This window comes from Toxorhynchites rutilus, chromosome 3 (assembly GCF_029784135.1).
Source record: "Toxorhynchites rutilus septentrionalis strain SRP chromosome 3, ASM2978413v1, whole genome shotgun sequence".
Classification (NCBI taxonomy): domain Eukaryota; kingdom Metazoa; phylum Arthropoda; class Insecta; order Diptera; family Culicidae; genus Toxorhynchites; species Toxorhynchites rutilus.
This window is the reverse complement of record NC_073746.1, coordinates 202,948,931-202,970,834: the sequence shown is the minus strand read 5'-3', so window position 1 is coordinate 202,970,834 and position 21,904 is coordinate 202,948,931. Positions and strand designations below refer to the sequence as shown.

Genomic DNA, 21,904 nt, shown 5'->3' with positions numbered 1-21,904 from the left:
TTGATCTCCGTAACAAAAAATTCGCAAAAGATATAAGTAAACTTCCGAATAACTCCAAGCCATTTTGGAGGCTCGCTAAAATTCTCAAGACCAAGTCTAATCCTATTCCTCCTCTTCTACAACCTGACAATTCAGAACGATTGATAACACCTGCCGAAAAGGCTAATGCAATTGGCAACCATTTCGCTAGTTCACACAATCTTGGCCAGAACATTACAAGTCCATTTGAAGCTTCGGCGAATGATACTGTAAGGGCTATTGACAATATTCATTCTGTACCTCAAGAGAATGAAATCATCTCGACTGCAGAGGTTATCTCGGTTATACGCTCGTTGAAGAATATGAAGGCCCCCGGCTTCGATAGTATATTTAACATTGAGTTGAAACATCTTAGTAACAACTTATATGAAATTATGACTTCTGTCTTCAACAGATGTCTATCACTTGGCTACTTCCCCTCGAGTTGGAAGTTGGCAAAAGTGATCCCGATACTAAAACCCGGAAAAGATCCTTCTTCTTCAAAGAGCTATCGACCAATTAGCCTTCTCCCAGCATTTTCGAAAGTATTCGAAAAAAATATATTAACGCGCATTCTTGCTTTTGCAGATGAGCACAATATATTTTTGGATGAGCAGTTTGGATTCCGAAAAGGCCACTCTACCATTCACCAGCTTCGTAGAGTATACAACATAATCAAACGAAACAAGTCAGTTTCAAAATCATCTGCCATGGCACTTCTTGATGTTGAAAAAGCATTTGATAATGTTTGGCATAATGGTCTCATTTACAAGCTTCAGAACTTTGGTTTTCCTACATACTTGATAAAAATTATCAAAAATTATCTTTCTGATAGAGCGTTCAATGTTTCTATAAACAATATTTCATCGGAGGAATTCATTGTGAATGCAGGTGTTCCTCAAGGATCCATCTTGGGACCAATTCTTTTCAATATCTACACTTCAGATATTCCCGCACTCCCATCTGATGGGAAACTGTCACTATTTGCAGATGACACTGCTATCATTTACAAGGGCAGAAGTATCACAGAACTAAGATCTAAACTTCAAAGAGAGTTAGACGCTTTGTCTGGATATTTCAATAATTGGAAAATATGCATAAATGCCGCAAAGACACAAGTTATATTGTTTCCCCACAAGAACACTCCAAAGCTTGTTCCTCCTCAAAATATAACAGTCAGTCTTAATGGCAATAGTATTGAATGGTCTTCAGAAGTAGTGTATCTGGGTCTAACTTTCGATCGAAAGCTTACCTTCAGAGCACACATTGACAAAACAGACACAAGATGCAACATTTTAATCAGGTCATTGTATCCCCTGATCAATAGATACTCTCGATTATCTCTAACGAATAAACTTGCAGTATACAAACAAATAATATTTCCAGTTATCGCATATGCGATGCCCATTTGGGAGTGCTGTGCTCCAACTCACAAATTAAAACTTCAACGCATACAAAACAAAATTCTTCGTATGATTCTAAACTCTCCACCCAGAACGCGAAATTCGGAGATACATCAGCTGGCCGGGATTAAATCCTTGGATGAAATTATCAATAACAATTGTATGAAATTTGAACAGAGTTGCGCTCTCTCAACACACGGAATAATACAAAATCTGTATGAGTATGCTACCTGACTTCATAGTCGTTACCTTTCAAGGTAACGGCTTTGGGTTTGGGTAGATATATTTATTTCCAGTTAGATAAGTAGTGTAAGTTGGGATAATGTAAATAATTTGGGGAGGGTATCTTATAAGTTAGATTTAGGTAAAAAAAAGGTAACAAAAAACTAGAAAAGTTTAGGCATGATTTTACAATAGGAATATGAAACAATCGAATAATGTGTATGATACAAATCATTACAAAACTTGACATTGCAACTTAAAGATGTAGAACCCTAGGTTGATCACTTGATATGTAGTACTTTATTATAATGTAAACCAAATTAAGAAATAAAAAGAATTTAAGTGAAAAAAAAGCGCTCCACGTTCAGTTTCCATTCCACCACCAAGCAATATTCCGAAATCATCGTGCAGAGTGCAGTTTGACGTCGACCACCGAGCAGTAAGCAGCAGCAATAATAACCACAGAAGCAGCAGCAGCAGCAGAAGAAGAACAGCAAAGGGGGTACAGTTGCATCTCTCCGACGGTGCAGCTACCAAAAATAAAATACTTTTTATTATTAATCGAGACACCATTCGTTCGTCCTAATAACGTTAAATTCTTGAGTCACAATTATCACGAGCAGTTCATTTAAGAACTACCCTTGAAGAGTTTAAGTTTTCCAGCGAGTGATAATTGTGCAAATAATTTGACGGGTCGCGCCTGCGCCCGAACATGGTCCTTCGAACCGGATTCCATCCTGTGAGGAACAGTCCAGCCAACCAGTGAGCTTCGAAGTTATTTACCAGCGAATAAAAATCCAGCAAGCATCGAAATTACCAGCGAGTACAGCTATCCACGAGACGCAGACCAACGCCCAAGGAGATTTTAATTTTGCGAGTAGAGTGGAAAAGAAATAATTGGAAATCACAAGGGTAATCTATACGTGACAAAAGTGTTTTCCATTTTATGAATCTGAGTGTTTTGAATTTAACTAACGATAAATTCAGTCGCGGTCGCCGTTCAGTTGTTCGTGGCTGTATATGCCAGTGCGTGTTTTATTGACTTCGTATCGATCCGCGTGTGGTAATCTAACCGTGATTCGTCAGTCGTCGCCGCCGGTTTAGTTTTCGTAGCAGTACAGTGCACGTTTCACCGATTAAGTTTGTTCGCGTGTGTGATGCCAATTGAACATTCCCCGAAATCAAAAGTAATGACAAGAAGTGAAGCCATGGAGCAAATTAAACAACTCGTTTATCAGCGCGGACAAATAAAGATGCGCGTTACCGCCATCGTGAAGCTGCTCGACGAATCATTAACAAATCCATCTCGTATTAACGTGGCTCAAATAAAGGCATATTCAAAAAAGTTGGAGTTGCACTATTCGGAATTTGTGTGCAAACACAATGAGATTATCTCGCAAATCGCCTTTGGGAAAATAGAAGAAGAAGACCAGCAGCTCGATGAATTCGATTTTATTCATACAGATGCTATCGTAAAAATCAACGAATTGATGGAATTTTTCCAAGCTCAAACCACTCCAACCCAAATGGCGGTTGCCGGTGTGAACCAGGCAATGCCCCAAATCATTGTGCAACAACAACCTTTGAAGGCGCCGATACCGACTTTTGATGGAAGTTACGAAGGATGGCCCAAGTTTAAGGCGCTCTTCACGGATATCATTGGGAGATGTGGAGACTCCGACGCGACCAAGCTGCATTACTTAAACAACGCCTTAGTGAATGAAGCAGCAGGCATTGTAAGTGCGAAAATGATAAACGATAATAATTATGAACAAGCCTGGTCGCTTCTGGTAGAGCGTTTTGAGAATCCCAGGGTCATCATCGACACCCACATCAATGGATTATTATCTATGAAGGTGATGTCAAGAGAAGGCTATAAGGAATTGAGAAATTTATTAGAAATCTGTGCCCGACACGTGGAGCGATTGAAATTTATGAATCAACCCATAGACTCAACCTCCAGCCTAATTATAAACTATTTATTGACTAGATGTCTCGATACTGAAACACGTAAACATTATGAGAAAACATTAAAGCATGGAGAGTTACCCGACCTGGAAGAAACCATCAGATACCTGAAAGATCATTGTCAAGTTTTAGAGAGATGCGAGTCAGCGAATCCAACAAAAGTAATGAATCCAAACAATAACAACCTCAAATTTTCAATGAAGGCACCCAATCATCCAATGAGTATATCACATGCTGCAACAACCTCAAATGTATTATGTGAAATTTGTATTGAAGAACATCAAAACTACAAGTGTCCATCGTTCCTTAGTTTGAGCATAGAACAGCGACAATTCAAGGTGAGGGAAGCCAACTTGTGCTTTAATTGCCTACGTAAGGGACATCGTGTATCGTTGTGTCAATCGTCCAAAACATGTGGAATTTGTGCAAGACGTCACCACACATTGCTCCATGTGCAACAAACTCAGATCGAAGAAAATCCAAGCCAATCCAGGAAGGAACCAAGTGACGTTAATTATAACCCAATCGCTATGGAACGATCCGTATGCTCTAGTGCAATCCAGCAGACAAGTAACCAAGTGTTCCTAATGACAGCCATGGTGAACGTAACGGGTAGAAATGGTCAAACGTATCAGGTTCGTGCATTACTCGATTCAGGTTCCCAAGTGAACTTTTTGACAGAATCGATGGTTAAGAAACTAGGTTTACAAAGACACCCTGCAAATGTACCAGTAATCGGAATAGGAGGATCAAGGTCAAATGTTCGTCATCAAGTTGGCGTACACATCAAATCCAGATGCAGCAATTTTACAGCCGATATTAATTGCTTAATAACGGAGAAGATCACTGGCATAATTCCCATCACCAGAGTGAACGTAGAACCTTGGAATATCCCGTCCGGAATTGTACTAGCTGATCCAGAATTCCACCGTCCGCATGAGGTAGATATGATTATCGGGGTAGAATTATTTTTCCAAATCCTTCAAAGAGCTCAACTGCAGTTAGCAGATAACTTGCCTACACTACACGAGACCAAATTTGGATGGGTCATTGCTGGATCGTACAAAAATACCGAAGATTTGCCGAATCCAGTATGTGCTAATGTTGCAGTGAATATTACCGAGCCTGTGTTATTAGAAGGTAGAAAAGACGGGTGGGTAATGTCGGTGACATAACCGGAGTGACGTAGGACTATACAAAGGGGACAGCTTTTGCTAAATATATATTTTAAATATATTGTTTTATTTTCTTCTCCTACGTGAATACCTACCTCTCTACCTGAAAAATGTATTAGTTTACTGTTTACTCTTTATGAACATGTTGGGGGTTCTGAAAAGAACCTTTGGTGTTGTGTTTTTGCGTTTTTTTTACAAACTTGATTCTTAATTTTTTTCTGAAGGCTTTGTACTTATTAAATGTTCAACGTCGGGCATCTTTCGGCGTATACACATATCGTACAATCAAAATGATGGCTGGCTGTGATAGGGAATGCATAGGTGGTCATCAGTTCGTTCACTATCATATATTTCACTATTGAGCACATTACCGTACCTTAAGCTGTGGTTTCGGAGACGAATGAATTGTAAGATTTGTAGTCTCCGCAAACAAAGTAAATAAAAATGAAAAAGAACTGAGGTTTTGGAGACGAACTCTACGATCTTTCGAGAAATAAACGAGCTATAAGCGTTCTGAAAAACCAACAGTAAATACAGGGACGGATGACCTTCGAATTAAAGCCCTTTAAAATAAGAACAGAGCAGCAGGAAATACATAGCTCATCGTGTTGCTCCTTAGTTATTTCTCTATGCAATGCAGATGTAACGTCAGTCAATTTTCAACATCAGTTATCAACCAAAGAAAGCAGTTCTTGCTACCGAGAAAATTCGTTAATGCCATCCTGCATACAATGTGTTGTAATTTGAAGCCACTTTTAATTCGGAAACCATACATGGGTTTGTGAAAACTGAATGAACAATTTAAAAGACCCCAACCACCAATAAGTTCAAGAACAAGTATAAACAAAAAAAATCAGTTTATATTATATGTCATATTATGTCACTTATAGTGTATTGGTATTGTGAAAAACTTTTAATAACTCTTATTTGAAAGGTTTAATGGCCCTGAAAAGCGCCGTGTTTTACGGTGGCTGGTTTTGCCACCAAAGCAGTCTGTATAAACAAACTTTTTCTTTCTTCTACCTGCTGCCGTTTTGTGATTGCGTTTGCCTCTCGCTGAAACTAGTTGTTGCCTTGATGAGCGCCGAACCGAAGCTGCTCTGTTCTTGATGCGTGTTTTCTGATTGTCGTGAGCAGCTTTGCAAGCCAACTCGAGCACTCCGACGGCCGAAACTCTATAATCGCTGTTAGGTATACTGGTGCTCCGGCACCAATCCGTTCGGCCTAGTTACCCTTGCGGAGCAATCAGTGAATGCGACCAACTGGGAACTGGAGACCTGCACGGTTGGAGTGAGACTTTGCCTTTCCCTTAACTTGTCCTCCTTTGTTACGTCCACACGTCCACGTTGCTGCTTGTTTTCTTTTTATGATGTGATGCGATGCGATGTTAAACGATGCCGTACAACCACACTGGTTTACGGTTTGAAAGAAAATGAGATATTTTTTTGAGGTCCGCGCGTTTTATACCCTAGCGGTACACGCTCACAGGATAGAGATAAATCGGCAGACTCAGTCAAAGGGGCGTGTCCAACGAGACGAACGAATGAGCGTTAAAAGGCAGCGATGGCAAAAAAATACATTCATTACGATTTGTTCGCTCGTTGGATTCACATGCAGGCTAAAAAGGGTCCTTTTCAGGATCACAAAATTATCTTTAATCTAAAGAGTTTATTGTTTTGTTATCACTGGATATCCCCATCTTGTTCGGCTAAACCTTCCTGTTTAGCGATTGCGTTTGCCACTCGCCACAGCTTTCACAGTTGGAAAATTTCTCCCCATCCTGCTTGTGACATGTTGTACAGTAAATTACATTCAATGACACGTCGCATTACCACCACTCAGTATCGGATTGGAGGTAATTTTAACCTGTAATTGAACATTTGCGATGACAGCGGTACAGTGTCGACTTTCAATGTGGGGTCATAATTTGGACCCCGAACTCTATGTTTACAAAAATGTCCAACTAAATATGTCGCATTACAGGTCCGTCCAATTAGCTAAATATCGAGATAAGTGTAAATTACTGTACTTTCAATCTAGAAGCAATTTAAGAATTGAGAGAAAATCAATAAGCTCAGAACAACTGCCAAATTCACATACTCATCATATCCTGGCAAACAAATTATGAAAAAATCAATTTGTGTTTTATTATTATTTTGAATATTGTTTTAGAAAGCATTGAACTGTATTTCCTTCTTTTATGGAAGGTTTAATGGCCCTGAAAAGCGCCTTGTTTTATGGAATGGTCCCAATTTAGAAAACTTAGTACTCGTGGTTTTGAAAAAAAACCATTTCGAACGCCCTCGATGCCGCCTTGTTCTGGATTTGCCACCAAGGCCGTTTGTATAAAGAACAAACTTTTTTCTTCTGCTACCTGCTGCCGTTTTGCGATTGCGTTTGCCGCTCGCCACTCGCTGCAACTGCCTGTTGTCTTGATGTCCACCGAACCGAATGTGTTCTGTTCCGAATGCGGGTTTTCTTATCGTCGCGAGCAGCTTTGCCGGCTAACTCGATCACTTCGGCGGCCGAAACTATATAACGCCGGCTAGGTGGACTGGTGCACTGGTACTAACGCGCTCGGCCTAGCTACCCTTGCGGGGAACTCCAGATCAACACGGTTCGATCGGGATTTTGCCTTTCCCTTCACTTTTCCTCCTTTACCATGTCCATACATGGCTGCTTGGGTTGGTTTGTTGATGTGTTGTGATGCCGATGTGGTGTACGGTTTGGATGAGAATGATCGTTACGGCAGCGGAGCGGGGATTTTTAAGCTGACTGGCTGGCTCGAGAATTACGCATGTGTGAGACTGCCACCAATGTTTCGTTCATATTTTTTCTTTTTCCTTTCCAATCGTGCTTCATTGTATTTCGCTGCTGCTCTGGTTGCCCGTTTTGGTCGGTACGATTTGAGGAGCACAAAATGGACCAATCAAAAATGGGCACATAGTGCATTTGGACAATGCTTGATATTTCACAATTATTCAATTATTTATCTCAAGAAAAATGAAATGTTATTCGTTATGATAGATGCGTAGATATATTTCCTATCAATTGATGTAAAAACCTTAGCGATCTATTGAGAAATGCTCGAGTTATAAGCGTTCCAAATCTTGCATTTTTTCCTACTTGTTCAGTGCCTAGATTTCCATTTCACCCCCTATATCTTCCGGTTAGACGTAGTCCTACGTCAAAAATTCGAAACCATTTTCATCAAATTTATCAACGTGATGAAACTCAGATGAGAAACTCCAGCGCACTTGCTCCGAAACGTTTCCTGTTCTTGGAAAAACGACAGCCGAAAGGGGAAAATTCAAAAACGCCATACAAACCAGTCATCGATAAATACAAAAATTTGAATCATTGTCGAGAAATCAACGAAGAAGAATATCCGTCCAGAAAACATCCACATCATACAGTTTTGAAACCAATTCATCGTTCGTGTAATCCGACTTTCATCACAGAACTTCAGAATTCTGCAGCAAGAACAACTTCACGACGATACACTTGGACTTCTGGACCAGCGGCTATCCTACAACGATTTTGAGTGACCGATGACAACTTCAAGGAACCTTCCTGACGACCAGCAAGCTTGCACCTTTACCAATTGAAGACAAAGAAAATCAACAACCATATTTGCAAATTGAAAAATAATTTCCAACCGGGGGAGAATGTTCGCGCCCGACGCTCCGAGTGCCGAACAAATATTCAGCAACCTAAACCACGCCCACCGAATATGCGCAACAATGCAATCCGCTATAAAAGTGGCGAGCACGATGCGCTCCACGTTCAGTTTCCATTCCACCACCAAGCAATATTCCGAAATCATCGTGCAGAGTGCAGTTTGACGTCGACCACCGAGCAGTAAGCAGCAGCAATAATAACCACAGCAGCAGCAGCAGAAGAAGAACAGCAAAGGGGGTACAGTTGCATCTCTCCGACGGTGCAGCTACCCGTGCGAACGCAGTGGTGTAAATTCCAATCCAAAAATAAAATACTTTTTATTATTAATCGAGACACCATTCGTTCGTCCTTATAACGTTGAATTCTTGAGTCACAATTATCACGAGCAGTTCATTTAAGAACTACCCTTGAAGAGTTTAAGTTTTCCAGCGAGTGATAATTGTGCAAATAATTTGACGGGTCGCGCCTGCGCCCGAACAATTAATAAGAATTACTTACAAAGTTATTCTTATTCAATAGTATGGAAGAATTTTACTATATTCTTAATTTCGCTCATATATTTTTCTTTACGTAGAACTACGTCTTTCATTAAGGGTGCCAAATCAGAAAACAGGTCACGTTTTTCTGAAATAATGTTAACGTTGATAACTATTTTTGCCGCGAACGGATTTTGGCGATTTACATACTAAACGAATCGGAAATACCGTAAGATTTGTTTAATATGCTATACATTAGAATTCCCTGGTTTGTAAATGGTTAAATTTCATGAAAACTTTAAGCGTTTCCATTTTCTCATACATTTGTGTGCTTTCCGGAACAGAGCTGTTAATAACGAGCAACTTATCGACGACCAACGGAGGGGAAATCGTAGGATTTAAAGTCTCCGTGAACAAAGGATAAGTAGAAGAATGAAGGGGAATACTTGCCTAGAGTATAAACAGTGGATCTCGCTGAGGCAAACTTTGTTATTAGAGGCGAATGAACTGCAAAGTTTAAAGCCTCTTAAAAACAAAGAAAGAAGAAGAAGGCAAACTTTCATTCGGCATCGGACTGTTGAGCAATCCAGTTCACTTTGCTTTTGCTGCACTTCGATCTAAGATTGGACCCCACCAGTGGTAATTCAACTTGGATATCGTCGTGTGGTTTTTCCAGTTCGTTATTCGTATCGTGTGTTTTTTTCCGCGTCATAAATTGAACGCTTCGCACAGTGTGTGATGAGCAAGAAGAAGAGGAAGACTGGCTCGAGCCCTGCAAAAAACGAACGCATTGCCAGGGGCAATAAAATTTCGAGGCAAGCGTCATCAGATGATGTACGCGATGTTGGTGCAGTGAAAAGCGCTCGTACTGAACCGAGCCTTCGCGAGTGTGACACCGCATCGAATAACAGCGGAGTAGGCGATTTCGGCACGTCAAGCGTTAAGCGTTAAGGTTGTGCGCCAAAAAATATTTGGGGAATACCAAGCATCTTGAATGTCTTACTGGAATGTTATAAGTTATTTGGGTTCGCGAGCCAGTCGCAAAACTGCCTTCAACTAGGGTTGCATTTGCGCTAATATTCATCATAATGAAGCATTGCTACTGTTTTCGAGGTTGTTATTAACAAAAAAAGTTTATTTCGCTTGTTTAGTCACCAAGAAAGTAAATGTCGTTCTGGAATTTTGTATGTGATTAGGTTTCGCTTGCCAGTAGCAAAACTTCCTCCACTAAGGGTGACAACTGCACTTTTCGAGCATGAGAAAGTAATGCAACTTTTTTCGAGGCCAGTAATATTAACAGAAGCGTTTCTTTTGAGAATAGCGCAAAATGATGAGAAGTGTTTATATTCCTAGTAGTTTCAATCCATCAATGTATGGCTCTGTATGCATGCTATGGCGAACGCTTGTTTGGCGCTTGGTTTACGTTGTACGAACGATGCCTAGAGGTGCGATTTCTTTGAGGCAATACTAAATAACATGTAACATGTTATTTGATACTTGCAAGTTTCTGAAATTTCACAGCATTATAGAATAATATCCGAAGGTATAAACAAGCGACTTATATAAAATAACAGTGTAGTTCTACGTCAACAATGCGGTCGTATCTTGGACACAACCTCCTATATTTTTTTTTTTATTTTTAATCAGGCAGCCGGCCGCATGAACAACGCTGGCGGGCCGCAGGTTGGCCATCACTGGTTTACACTGTATTTTTTATTGCTGTCAGTTTTTCGAAAATTGGAAAAAATGGCGTCACCCGAGAAGCAACTTCGCGAATGATTTTGCGCAAGCACCTGGAAAATTTTAACACTCTCATCGGGGACATCGGCAGAAAACTCGGAATCGTGCAGTCAACGGTGAGTCTCGTGATTAAACGTTACTACGAAACTCTGATCTAGTGTCGTGAAAGCGTTGAGATCTTCCGTCCAGAGAGCCAATGACCGGGAGGGACTGTATGGATAATGAGACTTACGTCAAGGCGGTTGATGTTCCTGAGGAAATAAGGAAGCAGAACCGTTCAAAATTTGCCAAGAAATGCATTATTTAGCAAGTGATCTGCTCATGTGACAAACGAAGTGCGCCGTTCGTGACTACCGGAACTGTAAACGGGTAGATCTACCTCAATGAGTGTCTACAGAAGCATCTGCTTACTCTGTTGAATCAATCCGAGGGTCCTACGATCTTCTGGTCGGATCTAGCTTCGTGCCACTATTCAAAGCGTGTACTGGAATGGTACAAAGCTAACGAGGCCACTTTCGTACTCAAGGACATGAAAATTGTCCAATCTCAATTTTTTTCTTTGATATGCAGATAATATAATCTTAACAGAACACGTCCAAACTCATTCTTTATTTTATCTGCACAAGCGTCAGCCAAATGTTCTTCATCGACGAATACTTCCAAACATAGCTCCATCTTATTCTTTGCTTTATTCGGAAAGCCGTCAAAGTTGATAGTAAGAACAGTTTCTTTAAAAATCCACAGTAGACCTCACGACAGCTGTCACGGAATATTAGGACATCTTTATCGGAATTTTTTACGGAATCTCTTATCGTTTTGATTGCGAATTTTGTTACAAATTCGATTTCAATACTTCCAGGTAGCAGTAGATTGGTTTCTGTGAGTTCAAGTTCAACAAAGTAATATCACTTTCGGTCGTTCGGTCATTTTCTCCATAACAGCTCTTACAAGTGCCGTTAGGTCATCGAAAAACAAAGAAACTATCGGTGCCTCTGTTTGATATTCATGCAAAAACGATTTAACTGTCGATGCTGCCGTAACACAAAAAGTCAATTTCGGTCCCAGCAGCCTATCATCCACAGCACAGGCGACAATCTCGAATACCTTTGAAAGAACAAATTATGCAAAACTCAGTTTCAAGTTTGGATGGCTTTCCTTAAGCTTATTCTCCTTTGGTTTCCTCACCTCGCCGACAAACCGTCTGAGGTGTGGTAGCATTTGAACTGCACGTCTCACAACAAGTTCGTTCTCCTATCATCGAGCATCACAAAACTTCAATGGAAATACAGTTGAACCCGTTTCGGCCGTGTAATCAGCCCTTTTCAGAGCAATGTTTTTGAACAGACTGTACAATGCTCTCAAAAAGTCATCCAAATTCCATTCGGTTTTTCTCAGCCCCTCCTTGAAAGAATTATGGACCGTATGGAGTCCGTAGCTTCCAATGTTGAGAATTTTGTACGACGGGTTTGATGTCAGTTCTTGAACCTCGCTTGTAAAATCCTTTAATATTTTCTAGTTTACTGCTGGCTATCCATGGAACATTAAATCACATTGAATCTTCAACAGAGCTGATTTGTTTTTGAAAAACACAGATTCAGGCTGCTTAGAAAATCGTAACGCGATGAAAGACATTTAATCACATTTTAGAGCGCCGAAAAAAAAACACTGAGCTAAAAAATCCTGACTTCGTGAAGCAATTCCCGACTTTTTCCAGATGGATTTTGCTTCCCGTTTTCCGGAATGCATCTGCATATTCTTAGACAGTCAAGTGGCACTTAAAGCACTAAATGCTCTTCAAAATTGTCTGGGAATGCTTTTCCCTTTTACGGCTATTAAGTCAGATAAGTTCGTTACAACTGTACTGGATTCCTGGCCATTGCGGTATACAGGGCAACGATTGAGCAGATGAACTTGCCAGGAACGGCTCAAATTCACCATTCATTGATCCAGAACCGTTCTGTGGACTTTTTGACTGTATGTTGAATAGTGAGCTGAAGAAATGGGAAGACCGGGAAGTGACAGCCAATTGGATGGCTGCAACACTTAAACAGGCAAAACAAATATTACGCCGAGTATTAAAATTACTCAACAACTGCTGAGCCTTAATGAGAAAGACTTCAGCACATTCACTGATCTTGTAACAGGACACTGTCCGAGTAAATACCATCTTTTTTTTTCTTTTTTTTTTTCTGTATTATAGTGACTTTCAACGCTTCTGGCTGGTTCGTCACTTTTACCTTCCATTTTGGAAGAATGTCGGGAGTGAGAATTGAACTCGTGATCTTGAGCGTGAGAAGTATGGATGTTACCTCCACGCTAGATCGGCTCCACGAAATACCATCTTAAAAACATAGGTTTTGCACAAGATGATAGTTGTCGCTTTTGTAATGCCGAAAGCGAAACCACGGAACATTTACTCTGTAACTGCGGAGCTCTAACAAGACGCAGAGTTCAACACCTTGATAAAGCTATTCCGGAGCCCAAGAAAATTTGGTGTGCGTCGCCAATCAGGACTATAAATTTCATCAAACATATTATTCCTGATTGGCACCTATCTCGCTATAGCTTTCAGTCTACTCCTTCATAAATAAGCAGTAGATAAGCTTGAAGTGTAGTATAAAAAAGGGGTATATCACAATAGTTCAAAATAATGGACGCAGTGGTTCACACTTAACAGGGGAAAAAATCACCCGCAGCTGAATGGACAGGCTGAAAGATTTGTTGACACACTGTAGAGGGGACTCTTGTCAAGGAAGAAAACATGATCACTTTCCAGCATCTCCAAATCCTGTTATCTACGTACCGCTCAAACCCGAATCGAAACGCTCCTGAAGGAAAGTCTGTTTCTGGGAAGACCGATCGGTACGACACTTGATCTTGTCAAGCCACATATTCCAAGCCCAACTGAAGTGAACACGAAGCAAAACACCCAGCTCAACAGACGCCACAACACCATCATACTAACATTTCTCCCCTTCCCCTAATGACTGTGAGAACGTGGACGGCGTCGTTGTTGACTATTTGCGGTTCCTGTCACTAATAATGGTTTGCTTCTCTCTAGCGTCATTCAATGTGTTCTTTGTGCAATTTCGCTGATTCAGGTCAATCACGGAGAGCAACTACAAAGTATACCCAATCTTAAGCTCAGGCTGAACAATACAGTTTGTATCGGGAATATTGGGAAGCCTTAACAAAAAAACATTGTCATATAATTTGAGTAGATCAAAACTCACCGGGAAAGCAGCTCATTGGCGCTAGACATGATTGAAAATCCCGGACGCTCATCCCGAACTCTTCGACACCCAGCTCGAATCTCTCGAATTTCAGTGTAAAGGCTTTGTGGTTGAAGAAAATTATTCGAGAATTCGTCTGAAACTTCGTGTCGTTCGTTTCCGAGCTGATAGCTATTACTCTGGTAACTGATGCTCCTTATAGACGACATTGAATTTTGATTACCTACAGATAGTTCTTCAGACGATCCGAAAGAGTTTTCGAATTTCGAATTCGAATTATGTGACAATAACGCGATACCGTTTGGTTTGAAATCGTCGATTTTCCCTACGTTTTCTTCGGTTGACATTAACGTATCTTCATTTTGAAACATATCATCCTGCTGTTGAATTTGGGAGAGTGTTGGTTTCATGATACGAAGTTTGTTCACTCTCTTGAAGTCGTTTTTAGCTATACTTTGCAACGTAGACTCATTCCCTGGCCAATCCGTAAGCTCGTCATCTCCCTCATGGTCGGATTCGTTTGTGTTGATAGTTTCAGAGTCACTGGAACTCAACGAACTGGAACTGACTTGATCGTGCATGTCTATGCAGCTCATTCGCTCCTCGTATTGCGGTTGGGTTGATTCCTGTTCCCGACAACGTTTTATCTTCTGGGATTTCGATACTTGTTTTGGTCTCGTCGCTCGCGTTTGCGTTTTTTCTTCGATTCCATCGTTTTTCCGTGCGATGGTCTGCAGACTATCTTTAGTTACAATACTATCACCTATAAATGGTAACGTTTGCATACTTGTGGGGGCTGAGGATGCTTGGGCCGAATGGATTATCTCCTGTCCGAGGTAACACATTAACTCCTTCCTACTGTTTTCCACACTATCCATTGGTTCTTCGACAATATGTGTTCGTTTATTGGTTGAGGTAGAAAATTGGAAGCATAGTCTCATGTTCCGTTCAGATGTGTGAGATATTTTTTCGAATTTAGATATAATATTTCTGTTCAGCGCAACGTTAGAAGAAAAAGATGATACTCTGTTGCGACTTTTGTTTTCTAAATATGAAGATTTCACTACATACGAATCTCGCTGTCTTGGAACGCTGCTTGAAACTTGTTTGTATGATTCATACTCCATAAAACGGTCTCTGTGACCCCGTTTCCGTTTACCACAGAAAAACAAATTGGCTCTGAAAATACACAAAAAAAAATTCACGAAGTTTATTTGATTGATTGTTAAGCATATCCGCACTAGATCGATGAACATTATATATCTTTATCTATATATATATATATATATATATATATTTTTTTTCATTTTTTATTTATTTCAATAAAATTCATAATACGAATAACCTAATAATGGTTCTCATGGTATGTATTACTACCGCTATCTATCACGAAACTAATTACATAAATGCATTTTACACGCTCTTCTGAATTTATGGAATGAGGTTGTTGATTTTATCGGTCGTGGCAGGCTGTTCCATAGCCTTATTGCTCGATGTTCCAAAGAAGCTCCCAAAATATTTGTTTCGCATCTTGGGAGTAGCAAATTATGGGTTCGTGGAAGTGATGACGCAACGAAAACGTTTTTCAAGTATTTGGGAAAATTTCTTAGTATTTTAAAGGGCATAGTGCACGTTCGGAAATCCAAATATTCGCTGTAACTACAGTTGAGGATTGATTTTGAAAATTCTGAGATATGGTCAAATCTATTAAGTCCACACACTAATCTGGTAACTGAATTAAAAGCCAACTGCAATTTGCGAAAATTTTCGCTCATTGATTTGGCATAAAGTACATCTCCATACTCAAATAGTGGAATAATTAATGCTCGAACAAGTTTCAATTTGATATGCTGAGGGGTGGATTGTTTGAATGCCACCAAGGTCTGCATCGCATAGTACACTTTTTGACACACTGCATTATTCTGAGCTTTTCAGTTTAGGCCGCTGCACAATGGTCCAGGAGATGTATTTAAGTAGAAATTAGTATTTAGAGCTCTACAGTTATTCTCTAGACAAAAAACTGTCTTCGACAAAGTTGTTACATATGATAGAGCGCTCATTTTTATGTTATCAAAAATAGGGTGACCAAAATTGTCGATGAAATAAAAAATCTAACTTTATTATCTTTATGGATAGAGGTGAACATAGTTCGACAATGTTGTTGTCCCAGTTATTTGAGACATCTTTGTAGAACAAAGTTTTTTTTTTCTATCTCTTGAAATAACCGATATAGCGCCTTTTTATATGTTACGTTAGGGTCGGAGCTCCATGTACATCCATGTGTCTTGATTTAAAAATTATAGCTTGAGTCCTACAAGCATTGAGGATTAGTTCATTGTTATTGCTCCAAGAAAAAATATTTTCAATATCAATGTTGATCATGTTTACAATGTTCGTTAAGTCATTCAGCTTATCTGATAGGCATAGATGGCAGTCATCGGCATACAAGCTCGCTAGTCAACGCTAGTCAATTAATTTTCTAGTCTAGTTACTTTTTGTTGTGGGCGACTGCCGAAGCAGCTCTCAGTCGAAGCGAGCTACTGAGAGTAGAGTCGGTCTTTATTTTCCACCTTCTGGACTCGATACCAGTGTTCTTCAGGTGGTAATTTCTTATTTTTAACGCTATAAGTCACACATAAGAAATAATAATCACTAATTCCAGCCATCGCCGACTGATAACAATTGTTCACTTTACCTAGACAGTTATCACTCACAAAATCAATCTGGGACGAGCGACATCCTCGTTTATGGTACAATTTTAAGGGTTAATGAATGAAGGTTGTCGAACAATATGCGAGTGTTCGGCAAGTCAGTATCAAGTAAATTAATGTTGAAATCTCCCATCAACATGATATTAGATTCTGTTGATGAAATGTCTGAAATCAGCTCCTAAAATCCATAGGATTAACAAATTCACGTTTTAAAAATAAAAAATCGATTTCACTACCATGTTCAGATCGAGCAACGACCGAGTATTTCATACCTTTCTTCACATACAACGCTAAACCGCCTCCTCGTTGCTTTCGTTGCCTCGTTGTCTTCGAGTAACGATTCGATCGAACTATATTATATCCATCCAATTCCACAGATCTATTCGTGTTGGATTGTTTCAGCCAAGTTTCAACAATCCCAATTACTGTTTGCTTAGAAAATTTAAAAAACTGTCGATATTTGTCAATGTTTGCTGGGAAAGTACGAGCGTTTTGAAACCCAATTTTAACAAAATTCCTGGATTTTTTTTCAATCATTACTTTCATTTCCAAAGCACTGGAATCAATGGATTGATGGTCAGAAGACTGTTGAGCAAATTTTCACCATATTGCCCAATTCTAAGTTCGATAGAATCCATCCTAGTCAGCATATTCCTCATCGTGGTCAAGATGATAATCTCTTGATCGTGAATCACAGGATTTAAGTTGAGCCGGCAAACGTCACTTAACCATAACAAACCGACGTTTGTAATCCACGCTTTAAAATTTGTATCGTTGAGTCCAGCACAGTTAGGGTGGAATAACTTGCCACAGGGTCCACTGCAGATGACGCTAAGTTCGGAGTCATCGAAAAGCTGTGCACAAACCTTGCATGCATCCATGATCGTCGAACTTTCTTCCACAGCCCTCAGCAACACACTTCAAGCAAACGATTTTCCCAGGAAGTAATGATGGTCCACTTATCACGTACCTTTCGCCGGAAAAGGTGTCGAACCAGAACCGCGGAGACAAGCGAGTCAACCTTTGAGATCACTGTTCGCGTTGCCCCACAACTCTATCCAGACAACCTCAACCGCTTGCTCGCTGCAAGAGTTACAAAGTTCTTCGATGCGATTTTCGAGACTTCCGCACCCATGTTTTGTTTACCTTTTAACAGCTACGAAGCGTATATGTTGAAATAAGCTAAGGAAATCAAACAAATTCAATACATATCCTGAAGACATGACACTCACCGTAAATTATCGTGATTAAATACTCGTTTTTTCACAATAACTGGAAAAATAGAATTAGAAGTCATGTTCGATGAAGAGGATATGCTTGTCTCATATCCGACAGCCATTCGTTTAAATTTGCGCTTACGCCTCATACTTGGTCTAAAATTATAGATGTTTTTTTTTCATTGGCAATTGGTAAATGATGTTCAGCATACCTTGCTGGGCTGAAATTTTCATTGAACGAATCCGACTCAAAATTCCCAACCATGGGTATTTGTCGTGAACGAAAAGAGAAAGCGAAAGTTTGTCGATCATCAGAGTCACTTTGAATCATATTATTGCCTCTATTCCGGTGCGGTGAATTGGTGTTCAAATCCAGTTGATCGACAGGACTGCTTGAACTGTCCTCCGTCGGTTGTGGGGCACATGCTAGTTTGTTCATACAGGAATTTTATATTTAATACTCATATTGAGGATATCGGTCATTTTGTAGAAAACATACGTAGATTTCCTGTAGAACGCGTTCGTCGACGCATTCCCCATCGATTCCTAGCCTCTGCAAAGCGAGATGTTTCCTCAAGGGCCAGAGTTAGATCATGCGAGAATTGTTCCATAGCAAATGTTTGCCTTCAAATACCTACGAAAGCTACAAGTATTGATAAGTAATGAGAACATCTGATTTTCTATATAATCTTGAATCGGCAAATCGGAAGCTTCGTTCTCCAAATTATTTTTAAATTGCTATATGATTTTACTATTTCTGCAACCTGCTTCACGAATAAAAATTGAAATTACCTAGCATGATAACACTGAAAACAAATATAAGTATTTACTATGAAATCTGACTACGCAAAACTGTTCAAAAGCAAGGAAAGTGAAGTGGAAGGTAAAACGTAATGTCAGAATTGCCGTTCGGACGTATCCCGTAAGTTTGAATTTATTTACATAGATGGTTTCCAAACAACACTAAACATTGACTATAGTTTCGCCGGCACGGTTTATTGTCGTTATGAACCAGCACAAAAAACAAATCTGCAAATTATGCACCATGTCGGTACCAAGGTGCTATACTATAGGTGGACCGCAATGTCAAAATTGCTGTTCGGCCATTGCTCGTGAAAAAACAAATTTGTTTACAAAACATATCATATCTTTTGGTGACAAATGCATTCGTCGGCAAAATAGCTGCTCGCGCTTTACTGTAGGTAGGTAATTTTCTGGATTTTTTCGTATAACAATTTCTCATAATTGCTTCTACTTTTTCAGATATCTACAATCAGCGGTCGAATTAAAAACAGTGCAGAAGGATGTTTTGAGTATGTTTTAGCTTCTAGCCGCGCAATCAATGCTTTTTTTCCAAGCAAGATGTACTTCTGTTTGGATCCTATCGGCGGGGAAAAAAGTACTTACGGCGACGGTGACAAGAAATAGCGCTGATTGCGAGATTACCAGATCCAGAAGATCCGGAAGGGCTGTTACAAGTAATTGGTTTTGCTAGAGCAAAAGGAGGTTGACAATGATTGCAACAGGTTCGTGTTTATTTTTCAAATTAGTGGACTTTTGTGTTGCTAATATATTACAGGTGAAATAAACTGTTGGAATCACGACTATCGATCACGCCAGAAGATCCGGAAAGAGTTGTTTTTGTTTTTCGTTATGCGGACCTTGTTTCCGCATCCTTTTACTGCACAATAATACGGCATCTGAAGAAAATAAGATATTCACAATATAATTTTGGCATGATAGAGAACCGCGAGATGAACGATTATCTGTGGAGGAGTTGGACAACAGATTTCTTAGACTTATAGCACTTTAATCACACTCACAAGCTCTTCAAATCCTCACTGTCCCCCAAAACTATTGAATAATATGTAATATAAATACCTTATTGCAGCTCTAGTACACTATTTTTCACGAATATATATTTGCTTATTTCTTTCTTCAGTTGTTTTCCTCAGCGAGTTGATATGAAACCATAATGACACAACCAAACAAAAAGTAAACAATGCAGAAAGCTACGTCTCGCAACTCGTCTCACGTATTGTCATGAAAGTGTCAAGAACGAAACACCTATAGTTTAGCATCTTGGTCGGTACCACGATCAAAGCATTCCCTGAATAAATCATAACACATTAGCCGAGCCAGCTGGCGGAAGCATATGCATAAAGGTTCCTAGGTTACTATTTTCAACGACAACTGTTTATTTATTATACTGCTTCAAATACCTTCGACGAAATCAAATGTAACCATACCAACGTAAGTAAAAACATAAACAAATCCAAACTTTTCATCTTGCCATTCCTCAAACGTCTTTTCTAAATAGTGTAAATTACGAGCCACCTGTTAACTCCACCATCTTGTTCAAAAGTATGCTTCCAACTGAACTGAATTAATTTGTTTTGTTTTGTGTGAAGCTGACAGTTGGAGTCAGAATCCATCTCGTACACACTGAAGAAAAAATAGTTAATTGACCAAATTTAAGGCAAATACACTAACCAACAAAAACATTACATAATTATTCGCGATTATAGGAATCGTCCACATTCCCTGTAGACTAGGCTGACCAAATAGTTCAGGTATAAAAACGGGACACTTGAAAAATTTTATCGAGTAAATAAAACCAAGAATAAAACAAAACAATCCAACATTTTTGGATCTACAATAATTTACATTAAATGCGATATGCCGAGGCACCACTGTCGCACTGGAGGCAACTTTGATCTGTAATGCTTCCTTTACAATGCAGGCTTTTAATCGCATGCGGTATACTCACTCGCGATTTTTTTCAGTGCAGCTCTTCACAATGGTGCGCGATAATCTGTCATAATCTGTCTGTCAGTTACTCAAATGGTACAAAATTGAATATGTCAACGAATAACGTTGAAAGAGGACATACAGAAGCCAATTACAGATTTCCAAATCATATTTTTCACATTATGAAACAAAAAAAACAGAACATATCACGAACTAAAATGTTTAATTTTTTCTTTGATTTCAGAAATAGTATTCTAATGTCTACTATGTTTGGATTCCAGAGCAACTTCATGGAAGTTTGACTTTTGTTAGCAATTGTAATTACTTTTTTCACAATTAGGGTGCTGAAAACTTCAGTCACCTAAAACAAAGACGCAAGCGGAAAACTTTTCGTCTCAATCATACGGAGTCAATTAAATTTATTTTTCAAGTTCATTTTACATGAAAAAAATTTGCAACCTTTTTTCCCATGCACTGTCAAATGTTTATCCGTCAAAGGAACAAAAGATTGTGTGACTCTGACTTTGTTCGTTTACGTTTTTGGTCGACGTAACGAGAAGTAAAATTGATTTGAAATTAAGTTTAGAACACTTCAAAAATACTGAAATTTCAGTTTCTGTCAAAATGTCGGGCCCTTATGATTTTGAACATTAGCATTGATTTAGGAAAAAATACTAGTTCGTTCATTTCATTTGCTTATTTTGACTTTTAAAAACAACACTTTTCCTATGGCGTGGACTATTATAAGAAAAGTAACATACATAAACAAAATCTTTCCCACCTTTCATTTTCCATCTCGCATCCCCCTAATCATACTGCCATTATTTGTTATGGACAAGATCGTACTAGGTTGGTGGAACAAAATCATATCGCTATAAGTTTTTTTGAGTATAAAATTCCTGCTAATTAATAATTGAAAAACTAACAAATTAAATCGAATATTAACAAAAATGTATAAAAATAATTATGATTATGCAGTAATAAGCTTGCAATAGGTGATCGACTCAGCTCTCACTTGATGAAACGCTTCATATGTATAGAGCTGAACATTTATTTCGATATATCGTTCCACCCATCTAACATATACGAGGTATGGCTATTAAATAACGAGACTTCGTGCCTGGAGGTCGCCCTAGAGGGGGAAAAAACCAATAGTGCGTTCGGTAGCTTGAAGTGTCTGCTATAAACGTACGAAAACACGTTTTTGTCACTATAGCAGAAGTGGTTTGTCACGAGCAGCAGTGGTTTGAAAGGAACGTGGTTTGTAGTGCGCGTCGGAAAGCATGTGTGAAGAAAAACACGTACAACA

The 21,904-nt window shown here is 39.3% G+C and overlaps 1 protein-coding gene across 7 annotated transcripts in view; it reads right to left on the bottom strand.

Annotated features, from left to right (window-relative positions):
* Nucleotides 1-20,180, bottom strand: part of LOC129777171 (uncharacterized) — a 54,523-nt gene extending 34,343 nt beyond the window's left edge. The window contains exons 1-7 of one of the 7 annotated variants that reach the window (XM_055783273.1): nt 19,726-20,160; nt 18,787-19,544; nt 18,344-18,487; nt 18,057-18,270; nt 17,860-18,000; nt 14,988-15,095; nt 13,917-14,906 (exon numbers count right to left, since the gene is read on the bottom strand). In XM_055783273.1, coding sequence (XP_055639248.1) covers nt 13,917-14,906; nt 14,988-15,095; nt 17,860-18,000; nt 18,057-18,270; nt 18,344-18,455 — 1,565 coding nt within the window. In that variant the 5' untranslated portion in view covers nt 18,456-18,487; nt 18,787-19,544; nt 19,726-20,160. The other 6 variants (XM_055783274.1, XM_055783275.1, XM_055783268.1 and 3 more) reach the window with 6 other exon arrangements.
* Between the last annotated feature and the right edge of the window lie 1,724 nt (nt 20,181-21,904).